General features: G+C 44.6%; 1 protein-coding gene across 5 annotated transcripts in view; it reads right to left on the bottom strand.

The window, feature by feature from the left end:
- Positions 1–759: 759 nt before the first annotated feature.
- Prom1 (prominin 1) overlaps positions 760–24,033 on the bottom strand; it is a 71,335-nt gene continuing 48,061 nt past the window's right edge. For 3 of the 5 annotated variants that reach the window (XM_070012861.1, XM_070012864.1, XM_070012862.1), the window contains 16 exons: positions 21,906–22,058; positions 18,994–19,117; positions 17,989–18,092; positions 16,667–16,751; positions 15,033–15,179; positions 14,012–14,083; positions 13,173–13,265; positions 11,436–11,489; positions 10,677–10,757; positions 10,474–10,542; positions 9,479–9,571; positions 6,252–6,367; positions 5,717–5,740; positions 4,889–4,956; positions 2,391–2,430; positions 760–1,867 (listed from right to left, as the gene is read on the bottom strand). In XM_070012861.1, coding sequence (XP_069868962.1) covers positions 2,402–2,430; positions 4,889–4,956; positions 5,717–5,740; positions 6,252–6,367; positions 9,479–9,571; positions 10,474–10,542; positions 10,677–10,757; positions 11,436–11,489; positions 13,173–13,265; positions 14,012–14,083; positions 15,033–15,179; positions 16,667–16,751; positions 17,989–18,092; positions 18,994–19,117; positions 21,906–22,058 — 1,312 coding nt within the window. In that variant the 3' untranslated portion in view covers positions 760–1,867; positions 2,391–2,401. The remainder of the gene's footprint in view (positions 1,868–2,390; positions 2,431–4,888; positions 4,957–5,716; positions 5,741–6,251; positions 6,368–9,478; positions 9,572–10,473; positions 10,543–10,676; positions 10,758–11,435; positions 11,490–13,172; positions 13,266–14,011; positions 14,084–15,032; positions 15,180–16,666; positions 16,752–17,988; positions 18,093–18,993; positions 19,118–21,905; positions 22,059–24,033) is intronic. The other 2 variants (XM_070012865.1, XM_070012866.1) reach the window with 2 other exon arrangements.

Below are 24,033 nucleotides of genomic sequence, written 5' to 3'. Positions count from 1 at the left end.
TTGACACCAGCCTGGGCAAAAGAAAAGTTTGAGAGACTTCAACCAATTGCTAAGTATACTGGCATGCACTTGTCATTCTAAGCAACATGAGGAAGTACAAGTTGGAAGATCATGGTCCGGGCTGATCTGGGCATAAAGCAAGACCCTAACTTGAAAATAACCTAAGCAAGAAGGGCTGGAGGTGTGGCTAGTGTGATAGAGCACCTACCTGACAAGCACAAAGCCCCGAGCTCAATCCGCAGTGCTAAAACAATAACAACAAAACCAGTAGAGATTGCAGGGGTTATGCTATGGGGAATCAAACTCAATTACTGTAAATCTTTTTTGTTAATGTGAGATGTGAAAATCAGGAAAAATAGTTAAGGGACGATTTTCTTTAAATGTTAGGCTCTAGCCGGCCTCCTTTGTCCACATTTCAAGTTGCTCATGCACAGTTTAATGAAAATCCATTTTCACATGTGTATAATACAAGTACATGCAAAAAAGTAGTGCTAGCCTGTAGAGGTTTTCGAATATGTATTTTGCAACCTAGACTGTTACCCAAGAAAATGTTAACTTCAGAGCTGAAAAACTGAGGACCTAAAAAGCCAGCTGAATTTGAAGTAGCAAAATGTCGACACTGGTTTTGTACTAGCTCAGTACTGTGAACTCTATAATACCAGGAGACTAGTGCAAGAAATAGGTAACACAAGACCAAGGGTCACCATCAAGAATTGTGAAGTCTCTGGGTCTACTCAAGGAAGCCACGAAAACACTACATTTTCCAAAAAATCTCCTTTTTATTGAAATGAACAAGGACTGTGATCTGCACATGAAAAAGACCTGGTAAAAAGCTGTACCTTACGTAAATGCTGACTTTGATTTGACCAGTTTTTCATTGCTAATCACTTTTGAAAAGGTCAGTTCCAACATGAAAAATGCACAGCACTGACTCTGAGATTTCCTGCATTTTTTTTTAAAGGACCAGACTCAAAGGCTTCATTCATAATGGATACCAAATCAAGGGGTAACGACAAGATCATCTTGTTAGCATCCTCGCTAATAATCAGATGATGCTCTGATTAATTCCCATTCCTTCAAATCAGAAAACTCCATTACAGCATACACTGTGATTGGCATCTATTAAAAATAACCGCAGTTTCTGATGAACAACACTGCTTTCTCTTGAGATACCTCTCTGTGTTGAATTTGCTAGTGGAGTAAAGCCCATTTATCTACTAGCGAAAGCAGGTTTCTGACTGCATTTTGCATTCTATTTCCAAGCACAACAAATCATTGACAGAGCAGATGAAAATCCAGGAGGAGGATACTTTGCCTCAGGTTACAAGGCATAGGTTATTTCCAACAGAACCAATAATTCCATAGTGACCTGACAGTAAGCTCACTTAGAAGAAAATTTATAGTATGACTCATCTGTTCAAAAACACTCTGACTGTGGTAGAAGGTATATGTACAACTTACTAGACACAAAATACATCTTTCTTGTAAACCGGGGTATGTTTAGCACACTCCACATACAGAAGTAAGTTCAGAGCCCAGCTTTCACATCTGAAGTGCTGACTTGACAGAACTACATCCAATGGGGGAAAGAGGGGCACCTCAGATGTCTCAGTGTCTAAATAGAAACTCAATGTATAAAAAAGGTAAACAGGAGGAGGGGATATGACCCTTGAACAGTGATGGATACGTGGGCCATACACATGGCGATGTTCATTCCCAACAAAGTACCGCCCAGGGACCAATGACACTAATGTTCTATACACCCAAGTCACCATGTTGGCCTCACACCCCCTTGCTTTGGAAAGTTCTTGTAGGCCCAGAAACTGTCACAAGTCTATGATCCTTTCCATTTTTGACTGTCTTGATGCTGAAATGAAAAAAAAAATGTTAATGTTTTAGAAACTGGCTTTGAAACATGAAAGAAACCTAGGAATTCATAAGCCTATAATGGTTCCTATTAGGATTCCAAGAGCTACAGGAAAGACAAATTTGTTCAAGAAGCACCTATCTTGGTCCCATCTGTTTGGTTCATCTCATTATAATTCCACAACACTCCAGGCATACAGTTAGTGGCATAGAGACAGAAGGTTATTATTTTTTTTACTATTAGTTTAAAAAAGAATGAGTTTTTATGATATACATATGGATGCATCAGTGTATCTATATATAGAAACATATGTCATATATATGGTCTCTATATAGAGATACATATGGTCATCTATGTATAAATAGTCACATACAGAATCTTTGTGTTCCGTATAATTATATTGCATGATCTATACATTCATCAAGATTTTCCATTGACTATGGTAGGATTAGCTATGTTATAGTCCTATAAATTAGCTATGTGATAGCCCTATAAATTCTCTGAATGAAAGCCTCAAACTTACCTCAGGCAACTTCAGCTCCAGCTGTCAAAATCGTACCCCGCTAAAAAACAAACAAACAAACAAAAAATAACGATCACACCCTGACCAAGCTGCAGTATTACCGCCTCTAGGCTAAGCCGGATGTGAGTAAGAGGAACAGATAAACGCACACCACACCTCAGAAAGTTTGTCAAGAAAACAATCTGCCTGATGAAGCTGGTTCTTCTAGCTTCTGCTTGTACTGCTTTTATGAAGAGGAGGGCAGAGGAGACAAACTATGACATAAGAACTGTGCAAATTCACCATCTAAGGTTAATGGGAAGAGGTAAGGACCCGAAGAAGAGAATCGCCACATTAGTGTAGCAGAAACTGGCTAGCAGAGGCCGATGGGCATCTGTCTCAGTGGGCTGTCTGGGATCTACCTCGAGAGTCAGGAGGCAGAAGCAAAGGGCAGCTTTGGCGGGATCTTGTTAGAAGCCTGTTACTATGAAGCCCAGGGCACAACCAGACATGCATGCACATGACCTCTGCGTCCGTCTCTGGTAACCATCAGCCATAGCCCTGCATCCAATGAAAATTACATATGCCCCATGGCTTTGACAACCAAAAAAGTGAGCATCAACAAGGGAGATGGTGGACTCCATCTAGAGGATGAGCGGTTCCTGTTCGGCCACACCCTGCTGGCTGAGACTGGGGGGATCACAGCCTCTCTGGACCTTAGGACACGTCAGCGTGCTGGCCTCTTCTCACTCTCATCTTTGTGCTCAGTAACGGAGCCAACTCTTTATTGAGGGGTGAAATTGGCTCAGTGCCCTACTTCCGGCCCCAGCCCTGGGTCTTGGGCTGAATATTATGAAGACTCTGGGCTCTGGTGGTCATCTCTGAAGAACATGGACCTTTGACTTCCTGGGGGTCTCCAGTCAGTGTACCCAACCTCACCCTGGAAAAGAAGAGGTTCTGCAGACCTCAGAGCCAGGAAACGAGTGACTCAAACCAGTTCAACTAAGGCTCATTCTGGAGGCTTCTGGAAAGGGTAGCTGCTAGCAAGTTCAGGCCATAAAGATATGGGGCTCTGAACTCTGAACTCCCAGTACAATACAATGAATAAGGGTGTGCAAGTCGAGATCCTTTTTCTCAGAGCTGACAGCACATCCTCACAGCTGCCCTGGCCAGTCAGCCTGCATTCACCCTCAAGATCGCAGCCAACACAGGGCTTGGGGAGCTTAACCACAGCGGTCAGCGAACAGGATCTGCCACGGATCCACTTCCCAAGAAGAAAGGCCCCAGAGCTCAGTCTGTGAGCCCTTCCCTTGCAGGAGCCCGGTGCTCACCAGTTCCTGCCTGAATCCAATCACACTTTGAGCATGCACTTGCCAGTCTCCAGAACACTGATTAAGAAGTTTCTGTTGTTCATGGGCTACCTCTTTGGAGCACTGTGTTTTTATAGCAGCCCAGATACACTAGGAAGGCAGCTTTCCTCCAATTGACTATTGTGGCTGTGGTTTGTGCAGTGTTCAAAGTGGTAAGGTGGGCAAAGTCTGTTAGCCTTCTGAAAGGACAAATTTCACACAACTTTCTGGCTCTGTGCTCCTTGACACCTGATAATGGCAGAGCATTCCCCATTTGTAGGCAATGCTGCGTAGGGTAAAGCTGTCCCTGCTTGCTCTGGGAGGAGGACAGGTGGACAGCCAGAGCCAGGGGCATCCCTCAGCGTGAGCTCTGTAATTGGACGTGTCCCATGTGCACCATGGAGCTTCAAACTCAAGGCGGATCCTCTTGCACCAGTGTTAGACTCACTCCTTTCCTCCTGAGATATTTCTCTTGGAAAGCCAAAGCTCCCTGGCTGGGGCCAGCTGTGTGGACATGAAGAAAGACCACAACCACCAAAGCAGATGCTCCCTCGGATGCCCTGACTGGACCTTGATTCTCTCCTCAGCAGAAAGCTCCCAGGTTGACATGTAGATAGGAAGTTTGTGTGGAGGCTGAGAGGCGTGTATCTGACAGGTAAGGCTCAGTGTTACCTGGCAAATATCCAGACCTATGTAATTCTAGAAAATACAAGTTCATAAAGAGGTGGGAGAAAAAGTTGGAGCTCTTTTTCTGGCTGATTATAGTTAAGTTATAGGAAAAAAAGTAAAGAAGGAAGGGAAGGAGGGAGAGAGGAAGAAAGGGAAGGGCAGATTTTGAAAATCATAACTGCTTGTGTATCTGGTGCATTCCGATGCTAAGTGAAAGTTAATTACGTGCATTAATCATGATCCGAAATCATACATAGCATTTAAAGATGACACCAAATTTGAGCCTCTGTGCCATTTTGTTGCTAAGAAATCCATTATAAATTTAAACTTGTGGCATCCTGGAATGCTATGTAGGACATGACTGGAGATAGCCATTGACAGAGAATCACATAGGGGAAGTGAGACACCACAGCATGCAGGACTCAGTGTCAGACGGAGAAGAAAGCAGAATGTCTGTCTGCTACATGACAGGCACGCATGCACGCCCAGGCTTTGCTTTACCTTGCATGACAGGATTGTGAACACCATATAAATGATCTTTATGATAACCATTATTACCATTTTCCATACTGCAACGAAAATAAATAGACCAAGAACACCATGTTATCTCTGAGATGAAGTTCTTTACATCACGGATCACAAAGACAAGGTAATGGTTATGAAAACTCGGTGACAACTTGTTAAATCCACAAAGAAGGTAATGGGGGAACTGATGTTTTGCTTTCTTTCAAAACCAAAGACAAAAATGACTAGTTTGTGGATTAAGAAATTTGGCATGTAAAATATTCATTCTATAGTTTCCTTTCCTTTCTTCCTTCCTTTTTTCTTTCTTGCTTGCTTGCTTACTTTCTTGCTTGCTTTTCTTGCTTTCCTCTCTCTCTCTCTCTCTCTCTCTCTCTCTCTCTCTCTCTCTCTCTCTCTCTCTCTCTCTCCTTTTCTTTTCCTTTTTTCAAGTTCTAGGGCTTGTTCAGCTTGCTTGCTCAATCAGCACTCTACCACTTGAACCATACCTCTAGACCACCTTCTTGATGGTTATTCTGGAGGTGGAACCTCTTAGATTTTTTTTGCCTGGGCTGGCAATGAAGCACAATCCTCTAGATCTCAGCCCTCTGAGGAGCGAGGATTACAGGCGTGAGCCACCAGCACCCAGCCTAACAGGTATATGTGCTGACCTTTCTTTTTAAGAGACATCGATCTATTTTTACCCAGATATACCTAGTGTTCTTAGCTAATTTTAAGGTAGTGTTCATTTAATTTTGCAAGCCCATGGTATCCTAAGAACCTCCCCCAACCCCTCTATGAATGTAGTTTAAAAATAAAAAAGCTTACTTTTTCATGGGTACAGTCTCAACACTACAAAATACAAAGGGGAGACAGGGTTATTGGATTACTGATGTTTTGTGACTATTAAGCTCATTAATACATCCTCCACCCACATCCTTACTCCAGAACATAAGCAAAGAGCACAGATGAGGAAGACATGCTCAGAAGATGACTGAAGTGAACATGAAACACACACATGCAACCAGACAGACAGCGAGGGATGGGCAACAGAGCCCACCGGAAAGCAGTAAGAACAGTTATCATAAAGTAAAATGCCAAGTCCCCGAGGGAGAGCTGTGAACGAGAAGTGAGAAGACTAGTTAAGGAAACAGAGACTCAACAGGAGGAAAACAAAAGAACGTATTAAAAAAACTGGCACAAGAAGATAACCAAACCCAACCACCTTTACAGAAATGATCCAGTATGTTAATAAATAACTATAAAGTCACATTTGGTGCGATCAATGATTATCTTTAGCAGCTCTCCAAAGACAGGATGGTACAGAAAACAAGGCCCCCTGTGGGGAGGCTCTCCCACTTACTTATCATAAATGTCCTCTGACTGCATTTGGCGATAGTACTTGGCCAACTTGACAGCCAAGATTAGAGCCGGAAGTAAAAACACAGTTGCTTTTCCTATGCCAAACCAGAATAAATTCTAGGGAGGGAGAAAAAAGAAAAAGAACAATTAGGAGAATTAAATGCGTGAAGGTGTGGGGTGGAAGTGGAAGAATGTTTATGCTTATTTTCTTTTGTTTTTTTCTAAATGAGTTCTCAGTGTGTGTGGGTGTGGGTGGGGTGGGGGTGATTGTGTGTGTGACCCTGTGTATGCCAGTTCTGAACACAGCCTGGGCACTGTTCTTGAGCTTTTCTGTTCAACACTAGAGCTTGACTCACACCTCTACTTCTGGCTTTTTTTTTTTTTTTTGGCAGGTTAATTGGAGATAAAAATCTTTCCTGCCTGCGGTGGCTTTGAACTATGACCCTCATACAGGTGTGAGCCACTAGTCCTTGGCTTAGCCACTGCTTTTCATTTTTTCCTTTTAAAAAAGAAATTAGGGAGAGAAAGACTGGGAGAGAGTGAGGGAAAGGGGTGACACTGTCCAAAAAGTAGTGGACTCATTGCCTGACATCACTTGTATGGAATGAGATTCAAAATTCCTCAGAAGTGGAGCTGTGGCTCAAGTGGTAGGTAGAATGCTAGTCTTAAGCTCACGGCCCCAAGTTCAAGCTCCAGGACCAGCACAAAATTCCTTCACCCTTACCAATCAGCGGAGACCAAGCTCTGCACAGCCAACATGAAGTATGACCTGTGGGTCTCATGCACAGGCTGAGCACCTTACCCTTCTCAACAACACCCACACTGGCCTGCTTTGCAAACCTATAACCTTTAGGCTCGGGCAGAAGGTCAAGTGTGGGCCCGTCTTAGGGTGATGTGTTAACACTAGACACCAGAGCAACTCACTCTCACTGTCTGCTGTGATGCAGAACGAATTTTAACCACACAACAGCAGGTGCCCATTGTACTGCTGCTTGTCGGCTTTGCCTCTGGCTGAGTTTGTGTTCGCATTCAGTGACATATCTGGTACCTAATGTTTGAAAAATACTCCCTCTTTTCCTCATGTGTATTATTCATTTTTTGTTTACTTATTTATTTAGTGCTGGTCTAGGGTCCAGTGTCTTGAACTCAGGGCCTAGGCACTGACCCTGAGTTGTTTAATTTTTGTTTTGTTTTTGTTGCAGCATTCCACCACTTGCACCACAGCTCCACTTCCAGATTTTTTTGGGGGTCATTCATTGGCGATAAGAGCCTCATAGTCTGCCTGGGTTGACTTGGAACCATGATTCTCACATCTCAGCCTCTCTGAGTACATAAGATTACAAGCATGAGCCACCAGTGGCTTCCAACATTTTTTTTAAAGTAGATTTCTATGTTTCCAACCTTATTTGGAGTCAAAGCTTAATGTGTGTGTGTGTTTTTTTCCAGTGTTGTTTTGCCTTCTTTGGGAACCAGTAAGACTGAAAAGCAGCACAGTGGTTGGCCCAAAGTCCATGCTGCTGGTGAAAGAGAAGCCCAGAGCTCTTCCTTACTCATCAAACTGCCTGCTACTAAGTTCCAAAGCCATGGCAATCCTGAGAAACATCCAGTGTGCCCCCATCTGCTCCCAGGTACTGCCTTGCAGGGAAACATCTGGAGTCAGGTGATCTGACTGGCTGCAGCAGGGGTGGACGATGGACCCAGGGAGACATCGAGTCAGAAAAAAAGCAAGTGAACCCAGGACTCCCCCAGACACAGGCCAAGAGGAGGGGGCTGGTAGGAAGCCAGGGCTGGGATTCCCAAGGAGGGGAGACTGGGAGGGTCCCTGCCTGCCCTCGGCCATGAAGTCTACTTCACGGAAGAACAAGGAGCAGGCAGTGGACAGAGGACAGAAAGGATGCCCAGAGGCCAAGCGCATGCGGGCTGATGGTCCCTCTGTCCTTCCCCCAGAGTGATCCGTGCCAGGGCATCTGCCTAGTGATGGGAACGTGGCTGCCAGCCAGCAGGCCCTTCACTCCTGGGGTTCAGAGTCTCGCATGTGTTGGGGGTCAGATCTTAAAGAACCACACCATAATATTCTCCAGATCAGTAACATCTCTAGGGGAAAAGCAGTCTTCTGGGCATGGTAGGGAAGGGAGCCTGGCACTTTAGAGGATTAGAAAATCTCTGGGGGGGAAAATAAAAAAGAGAGACTTGAACTGAAACCTGAAAATCACAGCTGTGGATCCATTGAGGTAACGAAGCCCAGAGACTTTCAATAATTGTTTTTTTTAATCATAGAGTTCAGAAAATGTACGAGTGGAATTTGAATTCTGGAATAAAGCTCATGGGTGAATGGAAGAAAAGGGGAGGAAGAGAGGGAGTGAAAGGGGCAGACAATGGAAGACAAGGAAGCAGGCTCCCGTTCAAACACAGGACAGGGCACGTGCAAAAGCTCTGGGGTGAGCAAATTCAGGTTATAAGTGAAAGCAAACAAGGATGGGGAGCACGGGGAGACAGGGAGGCCAACAGCACTGAGTCCTGATTGGATAATTAGGGATCCGCTCACGTGGGGTTAGTGCAGCCTGGTCAAGGTTCTGGTATTTACTTTGGCAGCAAAGGGAGGAGCTTGAAATAGAGCAAATGAGCAAATGGGCCCGTGTGAGCCAATGCGGACCAAGGAGTGAACAGAGCTGAGGAGTAGAGCTGACGAGGCAGAATTTACCACCACAGCCATCAGGCCCTGGGGCTTTTAAATAAAAGATCAGCAAGTCACTGCCGAGCTTTGGATGGCTGACAGTTAAGGCTGAGGTCCTTTCATGTACTAGGGATTGGCCGAGCAATGGCTGTCCCTCCTATTCCTTCCTGACGATTCCTGACCAACCAGAATTTTCTTCATGGTTGCCTCCTGACTTCTATAAAGCATGCTTTCTGCAAGGAACACTGATATGGAGACTCTTCTAGTCGAAAAGTCTAAATGTAATTTCCTGTTTTATGTTTTGGAGAGAGGGTCTCATCATGTAGCCCCGGTCTGCATCAGCTGGGATTATAAGCATGTGCTCCTATGCTTAGATCAATATGAAAAATTAAGAGTTTGCCTTTTAAAACCAGAACGAATCCAAGGAGAAAACTTAGCATTGTGGTGTGTATTTTAAATCTGAAGGGGACAAAAATTCGAGGATGTCTTTGTTAGGTTTATGACTTTAAACAAATATTTATTCTATCTCCTTTTTTGAAAGAGGCCATTCTTACCAGAGGGTCCACAGTGTATCCACACAGAAAGACCTTGATAGCGGAATCCAGGGCAGTGGCCATGGGTTTACACGATGCCATTTTCTCAGAGATCTAGGGGGTGAGCAACACCAACAAACGTTCAGGGAACCACACTCGCAAAAACCCATGGTCACAAGTCATCATCTACCTCTTCCCTGGGTTGAGAGGGGATCTCCATGTCTTCTAAGACACGTAGCTGACAGCTGAAATGCCCTACAGAAAACATTATCTACTTTACAGCAAGCCCCTCACTCCCCCATGCATGTCCAGCTCAGGGCTTCCATCTGTTTTTCTTCTTCTTCTTCCAAGAGTATTGGAGTTTAAACTCAGGCCCTCAGGCTTATTAGGCAAGTGCTCTAGACCTCAGCTAACTTGCCCAACTGTTTATGTTGGATATTTTCAAGTTAGGGTTTCCCTTTATGCCTGGTTCATCCTGGACCACTATCCTCCTATTTCTTCTTCCATAAGTACTTCACATGACAGCCGTGCGCCACCCATGGTTTGAAAGGGCAACTCCCAAACTCTTTGCTGACGCTGGGTTTTGAATGGCATTCCTCCAAGTAGCTGGAGTAGGAATGCGCCACTAAATGTAGTTTCATGTGACCTTTTTGTTATCTGACAAAATAGGCAAGAAGGAAAGGAAAAACCTGTATGACACAAAGGTTTGAAAAAGGGTCAGAGGGAGGGAGGGGCTGGCTCCAGGGGTCTTGGTCTCTGTATTTCAATTCATTTCCACTTAACCTCCAACCAAAAAGACTGAAGATGTAATCTTCTTTCTTTCTTTCTTTCTTTTTTTTTTTGGTCTGATACTGGGACTGAGACTGGTGCTTCTACTCATCGGCTGGCGCTCTAGCAACTGAACCATGCCTCCAACTTCTGAGGATGCAATTTTATTTCCTTTAGCTTTTACCCCAGAAAATGACTCCCCTGAGATCTAGCTCCCCATTTCTGTCCATGGCAGATAAACCACTTACAGCAACCTTCACCCACTGCAGGTAATGTTCAAAGTATCCTATTATTGTTGTGACAAATTGCTTCGTCTCCTAGAAAGAAGTCAAAGATTAGACAAACCATTACAATGATGAGGACAATCTACAGCGCTCTCTTTCATGAATGGTGGAGTGTTTGCACACTCACCCACGTGCTCATTTAAAAAGAAAAGAAAAAGAAAACTCACTTTAACAATAATAGAGGAAGTATTATTTGTGATGAAGTTCTGAGCAGAATCCAAAAGGTGTAGGATCTTGGCCACTTTGGTCTGGAAAACATGGCAACAGATCAGAGATAAAAGGATTTAATTGGACAATCTGCAAAGCAATCACTATGGAGATTGGATCCAGGACCCCCACTATCCTCCATACCAAAAGAGACTGAGCAGATGCTCATCTAAGATGGTGTGGTATTTTCACATGACCTACACATATCACTCATGTATTTTAAGTGTCACCCGACGACTGATAATACCCATCACAATGTAAATATGTATAAAAGTAACTGCTATATTGTACTATTTATGGAATAATGACAAGAAAGACTCCAGGTGTCCAGTAGAGATGCAGGTTTTCCGTGGATGCAGATTGGTTAGAGCCATGGAGGCAGAACAAAGTTACCATTTGCTGACTCAAGCCCACAACACCATAACCCAGCCTGGGTCTCTGAGAGTAGAAGAGCTGAGACAGACATTAGGTGAGTCTTTTGGAGAATCACCTAGCTATCTACTCAGGAAGGAGTGTATCTCCTGTAGATCAGTGTATCTAGAGACCTGCTAAGATGAGAACTGCATTTACAGAAGTACTTGTAGACAGGATGGTAGAAAAACTCAGTTTGGCATTTAAAATGGCTGAAACATTTGTCTATATAAATAAACCTCTCACATACTCTATTCATGATATATGAGCTCAAAAGCCCAGAACAGAAGAACAAAATGGATCCATACCGGCAGTCCACTGGTTGTGTGTTGAAGGATCTGGACACTTTGCTGTAAACTGCTCTGGTGAACAAATGAAACAATACTGTCAGGATTTGATAAAACATGTGTTCCTCTCCCCCAAACAGCCATCAATTCTGACCATACTCTCTAATGGTTGCCTTGTAGAAAACTAAACAAAACCCACAAGTAGCCATGGTACTTTACATCCCACTAGTGTGTAAGAAAACCTGAACAAGAAAATCATGATACTTATTGGAAGCTTGCAGGTGTCCTTCGGTTAATTTCAATTGCTGAGAAAAGCTTTATGGAGCAGCTTCTACACAATAAGTGTGATTTGCCTGAATTGTTTAGGTCAGAGGTGGCAAATTCATCTGCAAAAGGTCAGATAGTGAATATTTTTGGCTTTGGAGTCTATAGCCTGTCCCAGCTATTCACCTATGCTCTTATAACAAAAAGCAACCATAGACAGTTTATAAATAAGTGGGTATGGATGTGTTTCAATAAATATTTACAAAAATTGGCAGTAGGCTGTAGGTTGTGATATGTTAGGTTTGGCAAAAACCTAGGTTAGACTATACATCCTAGCTACAAAATAATTTGCCTGTGTGTGTGTGTGTGTGTGTGTGTGTGTGTGTGTGTGTGTGTGTGTGTGTGAAAGAGAGAGAGAGAGAGAGAGAGAGAGAGAGAGAGAGAGAGAGAGAGAGAGAGAGAGAGAGCCTGATGATACTAAATATGTGCTAGGTATAAACAAGGAACAAGGAATTATAATGTGCAAGACTCAAATTGAATAAACTTATTTTGTTCAGTGGATTAGGTTGAACGGAAAGACTCTGAAGCTCTAGTGATCTGGAAGTCTCATGGTGGGGGTGGGTGGGAGAATGAGGAAGGGAGGGAGGGAGACATCAAGGGAGTGGGGTGGGAGACCTAGATCCAGGTTCAGGTAGATGGATTTGGATTAAACGGCAAACCTGTGTGGCTGACCTAGTAACCCAGCACCTTTTCCCCCTGAGACCTGTACACATGAGGTACAAGATTCACTCCCCTGTCTTGAGTCCTCTGAAGTCAGAAGTCTTTCATCTCCACGAACCAGATAACCACAATGTGGGGGAGATTCCCACCAATTATCCATTTAACTTTTCCCTTTTTAATTTTAGCTGAGGAAACTGAGAAGTAGGCATATGTGGAGAGGGAGAAGCCCAAGTTGAAACCAGGTCTATCCGACGCCAAAGATCTTCCTGTGTCTCGACTCCAAATGGCGTACATGGTGTTAAAGGGAGAAAGCAGGAGGCTAGAAAGGGAGTGGGGATGGAAGGGCGAAGGAAGGACACAGACAGCCGCAGAGCTAAGAGGATGCAGGAAGACAAGCACTTACCCTCACTTTCATATATTTCTAGGCAGAGTTTGGAGAGAAAGAATTAAAGAACAGGTGAGAGAGGGCACAGAGCAAAATCATCCATGCAGGGCGAAAACACCAGGCCTAGAAGGCCTGCTAGCAGCAATGGACACCAGAGCAAGGTACGGGAGAGGCACAGCTCACATCCTACTGGCCACAATCACGTGGGAAAAAGAAAGGGACTAAGAGCTGGGGTGGCCATTTAAGCTCTGTGTTCTTTAAGGCACAAGTCAATTTCTGAGGCCAAGGTCACACGTCTGGAATCCCCAGTGCAGCCTCAGTGAGTGCTAAGTAGGTATAAGTGGTTTTGCTCAGGCCATAGGGAGATGCTGTAGGCTGTTGACCGTTACCAGTGATTGTTCCATGGGCAGGACTTGATGCTGGTAAATCGTTCTGATAGTTTGTGCGTCCGTTTTCAGGGACTGTCTCAAACTTCCTGAGGACTATAAAGAGAAGACAATAAAGGTTGATGCCCACAGGGGCCCCGGCATGACATAAGCACATGGTCCACGCTGGGCAATCATGGCACGAGGAGACACAGGTGCTGGAGGTGGCACATGCCCAGAGGCTCTGGTTCAAATCACAGAACCACGGCCTCACAGCAATCCCTCACACCCTGCAGCCCTTCTGAGTACCAGAGTCTGTACCAGAGTAAACAGAGTCTGTCTCATCAGGATATAGCCCCTACTGGGCTGTTTTACAGATGAGAAAACCAACATCCAATGGAGACCTGTTTATTTTAATCCAACTGTTCATGTAAGTGGTGTTGGGAGTATCGACGCTAAGAGTTCCATAAGGTCGATACCACTGCTCCATTTTACAGATGGAGAAACTAAGACGCAGAAGGGTGTCCAAGATCCTGCCATTAGGCAAAGGCTAAGTTAGAAATTTAGACCCAGGTCTCTCTCCAGAACCACGGTCTCCTTATGACCGTGATTGCTGATTCTTGGAAGGGACCCATGAAGGCACCAACCAGCAGAGCAGATGAGGGGCCGTTTATGGACTCCAGTGGTGTGTCCTTACCTCCTGTGCCCTCTTACTATTACTATCACCATAGCCTTAGTTACCATCCCCTCACACGCCCAGAGAGATGCGGCAAAGAAAGGCTAGGCTCCAGCAGTCCAGAACCCCGGCAGCAGTTTTCATAGCAACCACTACAACAGCAATGAACTAGACTATCTGAACTCACCAAATGGTTTGCTGCTACTTCTAGTATAGATGCAAATCCTAAAAGATTCGTTTTTACAGGGGATTTACCGGCCTGCAAAACAGGTTAAGAAAACTGTGTTATAGACATGGGGGTTTTAAACCTTAACATGTAGTAAGTAGGCAACAGATTGAACAAGGGTCCATAATCACAAAGCAATAAAGTTAGAAATTCTCACATGGGGACATTGACATTTTTATCTATACGTTCAGGATCAATATTGTTGTTATTTCTGTTATCATTATTTGGCAGTACTAGGTTGAACTCTTACTACAAGGCTGGTACTCTACCACTTCACACATGTCTCTAGCTCCACACAGATTATGTTTATTCAACCATGAAAGCATACTGAAACAAACCTCAAAACCACATCCAGTGAAAGAAGCTAGACATAAAAGGTGACAAAGTATATGATTCTGCTTATTAGAGAGATTCTAGATAGGAGACTCCAGAGAAAAAGACCATGCACTGGAGGGAGGTGGTTAGGAGTTAGCAGCAAGTGCTAATGGGTACTCTGGATTCTTTGAGGTGATGAAAATACGTTGCAATTAAACATAGTAATCGTGTGACTCTGGGAATATACTAAATGACACTAAGTACTCTTTTTTAAGTGGTTAGTTTTACATGAACTTCCTTTAAGTAAAAAAGATATCTAAGCCGGGCACTGGTGGCTCATGCCTGTAATCCTAGCTACTCAAGAGGCTGAGATCTGAGGATCGTAGTTCGAAGCCAGCCAGTTATCTCCAATTAACCAACAGAAAACTGGAAGTGGCACTATGGCTCACATGCAGAGCACTAGCCTTGAGCTGAAGAGCTCAGGAACAGCGCTCAGGCCCAGAGTTCAAGCCCCATGACCGACAAAAAAATATATATTTTTTATATAATCTATATTTTATACACAATATATTATGTACTATTATATAATATATTTTACGTTATATATACATATATGAAATATAGGTGTTCGATACCCCTGCATCACATATGCACACTTGAATCATACCTGAGCCAAGTAGGTCTCATAAGCTATCTTATCTACCCCACATTCAGCAAACTCCTGGAGATTTCTTCTTCCTGCATCATCCAGCAATGTGATGCTATCAAGACTTAAGTTGAGATTTTCAAATTCTCTCATTATGTTTCCAGTATGCTGCACAAAGCAAAGGGTACAGAGCAATCTATTATTCTCCAAGAATGTCACATATTTCATGGTCAACAATAAAAGCATACAGGACAAAAGTAGATACACATGCACAGGCCTGACTGGCATGCATTTCTTCCCTACCTCCTTCCTCACACTCTATGGCAAGTGCTCTTCCAGGAGGGGAGATGGAAAGCAAAGTAAGAATCCATTTCCACCTTGGAAACCTCCAAGTGAAGGGATGATGCTATCAGGAAAACAAACCACCAATGGGATAGGAGAGAGAGAGAGAGAGAGAGAGAGAGAGAGAGAGAGACAGAGACAGAGACAGAGACAGAGACAGAGACAGAGACAGAGACAGAGAGACAGAGAGACAGAGAGACAGAGAGACAGAGAGACAGAGACAGACAGAGACAGACAGAGACAGACAGACAGACAGACAGACAGACAGACAGAGACAGAGACAGAGAGAGAAGGGGGAGGGAGAGAAAGAGGAGGGGTGGGGGAGGGAGTCATGGAGAAAATAGAGATGCTGAAAGGAACAGTGTCGGCTTCACGTTCAGCAGAATGACCAGCATAAAACTGGGTAGTAGAAAGACATAGAGATTATCTCCTGGGAAAGTGTTTCATTAATTTGGCAAAGATCATGGAGCTGTGGTTGTCCTCTTGGAGCTGTCCTAACAGCCAGACAGTACAGCGTGGAGAGCCTGAACGTCCCAAGTGGCACTTTCAATTGCACCCAATGTGGCACAGGGAAAATGGCCTTAGCATGGTGGGCAAAAGAAGTAGAGGAAATCTAGCTAGGATTGGATCGCACAATTATGTGTTATTTATGGACCTTGTTAAGGATTTAATAAAGATAATCAATACAAAGTTTATATACAGCTTTCAAACAAACACCTTCACATTTGAAAACTGCAAAGCCATCATTGTCCCTTGGCTCTTCCAGCGGCCTCCAGGATGCAGGGAGGGCTTGGAGAGCATTCCTCCCCCTTGGTCCTGCTTGGGCTTGCTTTCATTTTGGAGGCTTATAAGGGGCCCCAGGCATGAGGAGCAGGACTAGCAGCATACCAGACCTCAACAGTGGCAACTCTACTGCTCTCTCTGCTATTCAGTGTGCCCCGGCATCCTGGAGTCACAGTGAGATTCATTAAAAAACAATTAGGACAGTGTGAGTGATACTTCTCTGCCTAGTTCCCTAATTCTAGAGCCTGGCAGAAAAGGAGAGATGATCTTAGAGTATCAAACTCCCCGAGAAGCAAGCGGGAATGTTCCTAGATGAATACATGCCCTTCAGGAAGTGAAATCTTTTTCTGGAAAGCATCCTAAGTTGAGGACTTCATCTACCAGACAAAACACAAGCCATATAACATCATGAATAAACGACATCTCATTTTAAAATGGTAGGTTTCACAGTGACATTAACAAAGAGGAAGGAAGACGACTGGATTTCATCACCCAGGTTGTCAGGTCTGAGAAGGGTTCTGATGGCTCACCTGCTGGATGTTGAGATGATCGTCAATATTGAAGATGTGCTGAAGATGAAGTGCGGTATAAATGCCTTTATCATTTTTGCAATCACTAGGGGAACAAACAAAGAAATTAAGGCCCCGGAAAGCAGCATGGCCACTTCCATACACTAAGAACATGCAAAGGTTCAACGCTGCTCTCTATGACACACCAGTGTCACCCACGCAGGGCCCTGGCAGTCCTGCTATCTTCGTCTGCTGTGTGAACTGCCCTATGATGGGAACAAATACAATAGTTTTGACTAGCATTCTTCTATCTGTCTCCTCTGCGCTGTTTTCTGTAGTGCTGGGGTCAATTTTGCAAATTGGGAAAAAATAAATTCTCATCAAAGGAGTCTAAAATGGTGTGTGTGGAGGATGGGGAGGGTCCCCCGGCTGATTGGATAAGTCTTTGTCATCTCTTAAGACATGCCTATCCTACAAAATTAAGAAAATAAAGGGCAGGGGTGGGGTTGGGTGAGATGGGCAAGACTGTTGACGGGGTGACATTAAGAGGCAATTTATTCATAAACTGTTTCGTTAAATAGCAACTCCTTTGTACAACTACTTAAAGACAATATCTATTAAAAAAAAAGACAAGACTGTCCTTGAAGTGAGTCACTAATGCCATATAGAGCATGCCATATTTGAGCATGTCTTCAAGTCACCTCTGGTCTTACTCTGGGTAGAAATAAAAGAGTCACTGTTCCAAAAGTATCCTGTGATTTGCTGTCAAATAATCACCTAACTACTTCCTACTTCCTTCCTCGTGGCTCAGAGCAGAGCCGGTGATCTGCTCACTCCTGAGTTCAGTTACCTATGGCTACAGACCAGCAGAGCAGTAGAACCATTTCACCAGCTAGCAAAGGTGTGTGATGTAAAGCAAGAGTGAGTCACCCTGGATTTTAGAATATAAAGAATTGCATACACTCTTTGGGCTTCAGACACTTTGCTAAAGGGCAAGACAATAACAATAACAACAAAACCTCCACCGTTTCTCTGGGAAAATCTTAAACAATGTGGAAGACTCCAGTTCCTCAGGACCTAGGGATGGGGTCAAGACACTCCTAATCTTCATGGATGACCTAGTCTTCAGACAAAACTCCCTTGATTTTCAGAGATTGCCTGGTCTTTCCTGTGAGCATGGCCCTCCCCAAGACACATTCACTAATGGAGCTGAAGAGATCCTCAGGGGAAAATGACCCAAACCTTAGGCAGAGTGACCCACAATAGCAAACTTCTTATTCTGGCGGTGGGGGGTGGAGGGGGGCCTTCATATGCAGCAAAATATATAATGTGATCAGTGATACCTGTAAACTTGTTCAAAAGTAAGCTCAATATCTGAACTACTGAACATCATGCCAGAAAGAAAATATTTCCAATCCTGATTTAGTAAGTAGGGGGTGTCCAAAACCTGGAACAAAGAAGAAAGTGCTTTTAAACAGTTTTTTACCAACCTATGTATACACTATAAATTGAATATCTATTCAAATTGATTATAACTATATCTATCTATAGATATGGATATATAATATCTATAGATATACATTTATAGATATCATATAGCGTGTGCATATGTATGTAGGTGTGTGTGCACATGTGCACATATGCTTTGACCGCAGGGTCTCACTATGTAGCTCTGCACTGTGTTTGTACTTAACCTGAGAAGTAATGTGTGTGTGCTTGGTAAATCCAGATTGAGTGTGTCACATCCAAAATGCTTGATACCAGAAATGTTGCAGACTTTTTCTGACTTTGGAATATTTGCATAAAGATATATCTTGGGTTGGGACCCACATTTAAATATGCAGTGCACCTGTTTTATATATATTTCTTACACTACATGTCTGAAGGTAATTTTGTACAATATTTTTATAATTTGGTTCATGAAACAAAGTTTCATGATGAGGAATTTTCCATTTGCTGTGTCAAGCTGGTGCTCAAAAAACTTCCTATTTTGGAATGTTTTGGGCTTCAGATTTTTCTGATCAGGGATACTTAATATAAATAAATAATTTTAAAGAAGTAGAGCTGTGGTTCAAGTGGTAAGAATGCCAGCTTTGAGGGAGAAAGCTAAACAACAGCATGAGGTTCTGAGTTCAACTCTGAGGATGAGCACACACACACACATGGTTTCAAATGACTCAGCGGTGCCAAGGAGATAACGAAGCCTGGCTTGATGTCTTACTAATTTTTTTCTTAAGAGATCAAACTTGTGAATTAAAATCAGGTTATCATTGCTCATGAACCACAAGATAGGGTAAAACCCAAATCAATTTCAAGACTTCCTACAATAAGAAGAAAATCAAATGTACCTGGAATAACTTCTTGTTTGCATAAGGTTCACAAACCAATTTTTCCATATTTGCTCCAATGACAAAAGTAAGAGTCACAATAAACATCAATATCCAGCAAAAGAGGAAACTTAATCCAACTCCACTGGGGGAGGGAGAGATAGAGAAAGAAATACAGAGTTAGACATTCTCTATGGAATTATTTAACATTACGTACTAGGCCTTATGAATTCTACCCACTCATTGTCTACAATGGACTGTGGTCTTCCATGTATCGTACATTAAATAGATCAGCACACTGGGGGGGGGGGTGAGGACAGGAAGGCCCTGGCACTGTGATCTCTCTGTCCCTGGCAGGTATTTATCGTGAGCTTGATGCCAGTACCTGGCTGGCTGGCAGGATGGGCAGGAACCTAGATGTCAGGTGACAACCAGTCTTCACTGCTAAAGGACACAGTCTATAGAGACTCCATGCAGGAAAAGCGCCCTGGAGAGTCTGAAGGAGCCAAGGTGGCTGTATCCACCCGGGTGGCAGAGAATGGCGCAGCTTCAGAGGCAGCTGGAATGCACTAAATGGACCCTAGAAAGTCCCAGGGGCAGGAGGAACAATTGAGAGAAATCCCACCGAACCAGAGCCCTCTTGGAATACATAGAGTGAAGAGTGGTTGGACTGGGCCACAGGGTGGGAATCACTGCACAGGCTTGGGGCTTGGGAAGGGGTATTGATCAGGCTGATGGTGATGGAGAGAAGCCAGTGGAGGAGAGAGAGATAACATGGGAGGCAGATGCGGCAGGCAACCCTGATGGTCTGGGCAGGAAGAGAAGATGGTGTGGGCAATGGTCATGTGGCCAGGGAGCGCCTGCAGAAGATATGGTGGGAGGGTGAAACACGTGATTGGAGTGCAGACCCCGGGGCAGAGAATATGCTAAGAACAGACCTTTGTCTCTGGGACTGGATGGGAGAGAGAAGCAGCCTGCGACTGGCCCGGAGGGCTGCAGACTTTGAAGAAGAGGGGGTGGAAGGAGAGCAACAAACCAGGCCAAGGTGGAGAGCCAGGGAGGCAGAGAGGAAGCCTGGGGGTGTGAAGGCATCCATGGGGGGAAAAGAGAATCTGGGAAGGAAGGAGAGGGCGCTTGCAGACCGCAGTCAGAAGTGCTCAGCGGTTGCAACACCGCTGGCCCTGCTGGCCAGAGGTCACTGCTGACTCCACAGAGGCAAAGTGAGAGTGGGAAGGGGCAGATTAAAGTGCATTGTGCTGCTGTGGGAGAGAAGGAAACGGATGGCCCTGTTGAGAAGCCCAATGGGCTGGTGGAGGAGGTGGTGTTGGTAGAAGTCCTGTTGTTTGTTTTTAATGAAGGGAGAGAACAGAGCACAGCTAGGTGTTGAGAAGAAAGTGCAGGTTAGGAAGAGGAGGAAACAAGGGAGAGGGAAGGGAAGTGGTGGGAAAGGATGGGACCAGAGCACTGTTGGTGGGTGGGCCTAAGGTGAAACGGCCGGAACCCATCTGCCTCTAACAGTCTAAAGGAAAGATAGTGGGTTCAAAAGTGGATGTGGCGGGCAGCGGTGGCTCACCCCTGTAATCCTAGCTACTCAGGAGGCTGAGATCTGAGCATTGCGGCTCAAAGCTAGGCAGGGCAGGAAAGTCCGTGAGACTCTTATCTCCAATTAACCACCAGGAAACCGGACGTGGTGCTATGGCTGAAGTGGTAGAGCACTCGCCTCAAGCTGAAGAGCTGAAGGACAGCGCCCAGGCCCAGAGTTCAAGACCCCACGACCGACAAAAAAAAAAACAAAACAAGTAGGTGTGTTGGGGGGTTGGTGGTAGACAGTGTAGGACAGCTTTTGTTTCCACTGTGAAGGAGATAAAGCCAACTGCTGAGAAAAGGGGAAACGGAGGAGGATGAATGCATCTGGGCTGCAAAGATGATTGCAGAGGAGGGGGGAGGGGGGAGGGGGGAGGGGGACCATTGTAAAAGAAGGGGGAGAGTAGGGGGAGGAGAGAAAGGAAGAAGAAAGGGAAAGAGAAGGGGAGTGGAGGGAGAAAGGGGAGGACAAGTGAAAGGGGAGAGGAGGAGAGGGAAAGGCGGCAGAGCCACCGCCCGCCTCTCAGTCTGTTTCTGGCTCCATCTTTACATACAGCAGCTCACGGCCACTGTGCTTTGCTTCAACCTTCTGGACTGGAATAAAGATTTCCCAAACACATGACTTGGATGTGAACGTCGTCACTCCGGCCTGCCACCGGCTCTCCATTCCTTATACCTCACCCCTGCTCCAGTCTCTAGTTTAGGTGACTTGCCTCAGCCCCGCGGGTGCTGGGCTGCCAAGCTCTGTTTCTAAAGCACCTTCCGAGAGTCTCACACTGGCTGTACTAATGCCCATAGAAAGCCGTGTCTCCAAGCCAGGCCCTGGTGGCCTGGGAGCTGGTGTAATCCTAGCTATTCAGGAGGCCGAGATCTGAGGAGTGAGATTTACTGCCAGCCTCCACAGAAAAGTCCCAGAAAGTCTCATAGATGATTAACTAGTAGAACTGTGGCTCAAGTGGTAGAGTATCATCCTTGAGTGAAATGAAGTGAAGCCCGAGGCCCCAAGTTCAAACCCCCAGTACCCTTACAAAAACAAAAACAAAATACCAACACAAGGTTAGCTGGGCTCCTGGTGAATGAAAGAATGAACGAACATAAAAAAGGAACAATGGAGACCCAAGAAAGTGAACTGCTTGTCATCGTCACTTTGAGAAGGGGCCCACTCTGTGTACAAAGTGTATGTAAGTCACTCCATCAAATGCAAGCAACTCAGAGCCTGTGTTGTATGTTGTGTCGGACACCAGCCAAAGGAAGGCAGCCCCACACTTCAAAAAAAGGCACCGCTGGAACTCGAGTGTGTGGATCCCACGCACACGGTGAGCACGTGAGGAAGAGGAGCCAGCACTCACGTCATGAGGAAGATGCCTCCCATGTTGGACACGCAGCCTCTGGTGGTTGGGGTGGCATGCCTGTCATAGCCACATACGCCACACAGCAAGCCCAGGTAAAAAAACAGCACGATGAGGCTCAGCAGGAAGCAGATGATCAAGCTACTCAACCACCTGGTAAGGAAAGCCAACAGATTACAACAGTCACTTGGTAGCTTCCCAGCCCAAGAGTTGTGGGCTGAGGCTGGAGGACTCCACTGATTCCTGGGGACACTGGGGAGACTTCCATTTAGCTTGGAGGTGTGCTCTCTCTCTCTGTCTCTCTCTCTGTCTCTCTCTCTGTCTCTCTCTCTGTCTCTCTGTCTCTCTCTGTCTCTCTCTCTCTCTCAGTGGTCATTGTGTTTTATTTCCTTCCCCTGAAGTGACTTCCACAGGGGGAAATACAGGAGACTGTAGCACTTCGTAAGTTTTTCTCAGGCACTCAAATCCTTTCAAAATCCTTGATGCTAGAAGCTGTGGACAGATCACCATTTGTCAACAGAGACAGAAACAGCAGGCTGGTCTCCAGGCCTTTCTCAAAAATGTTTTGTGATTGGCAGGAATGTTCTGGGGCACAATGTTCTTGAACCAGAGGGACTCTACGTGGCAGATGCAGAGGACATTTTGAATTTTATGAGCGTTCTAAATCAAATGCCTGCAGGATGCAGATCGCAATATTCTAATGGTCCTGTGAAACATTTTAGGGTAATGGCTCCCCAGTTAGGTCTTCCTGGCATTCCCAGACTGACACCACCATTTCCCAGAAACAAAGGAGCATGCAAGGTAGAAGAAATGCTTCCCAACTTTTAAGATGCTTAAAAAAAAAATTGTTCCTGCTCAGTGCCTCCCAACAAAAGCAAAAGCTTTCCATCCAATTAAAGCAACTTTGGTAATTATAATAAAAGCTCTCAGCAGCCAGTCTGTGGAGGTTTGTTCCAGATACTGGGGACAGAAAATGAAATAAGCCTGGGATCATGGCCTCAGCTAACTTTTAGAGTTAATAAATCAGACCATTCATTGGGTTTCTTTTTTAAACAAGCTCTGGGCAAGGGGAGGAGAAAGGGGGAGTGGGTAGAAGACAGAAGATGACTACTAGCCTGGAACCATCCATGCTGCCTAAGCCCGTGGAGAACCCCGAGCTAGTTCATCTGACAGGATCCTCCAAATTTCTCAGGCCCAAGTCTTTCCTCGCCCCATCCCGCATGGTCTATGCGAGATGATCGCCAGCAGGCCATTTTCTACGCACTGGCATGGCAGCTTCTCACCTGAGCTGCCTTCAGGCTACAACTAAGACCAGGCGCTAGGCGTTTATTGTATAAACCAATGAGAAGACAGTATTTTTCCAAATGCCCTTCTTAATTACATTTAATTACATTTCAATTTAAATAACATTTAATTATATTAAGATCCCATTCCATGCCTGACTTACTAATTATAACAGATTCTAGGTGTCACTAAAGACATCAAAATCGCAAACTATGGAATATCTGACTCAAGAATTGCCAATCTTCAACTTAAAAAAAATTAAAACAAATTTGTGGATCATCTTTTTTTTTTTAAAGCCATAACAATCTTCACTATGTTGTAATTTTAGGAAATAGTTCAACTTTTCCTTCTTTTTCTTTCTTTTCTTTCTCTCTCTCCTCTTCTCTCCATCTATCCTTTCCTCCCATCCTTTTTTCCTTCCCTCCCTCCCTTCTTTCCTTCCATTTCTCTACTTCCCTTCCTTCCCCTTCTTTCCTTCCCCTTCCCTTATTTTCCCATTCACTTTCCCTCTCTCCCTATCTCTTTCCCTTCCTCCTTCCCTTCCTTCCTTCCTTTATTTTTTTTTTCTGGAGCTAGTATTAGGACTTGAACTCAGGGACTTGTGATCTTGCTTGTTTTTTTCTGCTTAAAGCTGGTACTCTTCTACTTGAACCACACTTACAGTTATTTACTGCTTAATTGGAGATAACAGCCTCTTAGATTTGTCTGGCCAGACTGGCTGAGATCCTCAGATCTCAGCCTCCTGAGTAACTAGGATTTGAAGCATGAGCCACCAGAGCCTGGATTTAAGTTAGGATTATAACCTAGATTTGATTATAAACTAAAGTTTGTCTCTATCAGAACA

The sequence above is a fragment of the Dipodomys merriami genome, unplaced genomic scaffold (genome assembly GCF_024711535.1).
Source record: "Dipodomys merriami isolate MVZ:Mamm:240054 unplaced genomic scaffold, mDipMer1.0.p SCAF_9, whole genome shotgun sequence".
NCBI classification, from domain to species: domain Eukaryota; kingdom Metazoa; phylum Chordata; class Mammalia; order Rodentia; family Heteromyidae; genus Dipodomys; species Dipodomys merriami.
This window is presented reverse-complemented; position numbering and strand designations above follow the sequence as displayed.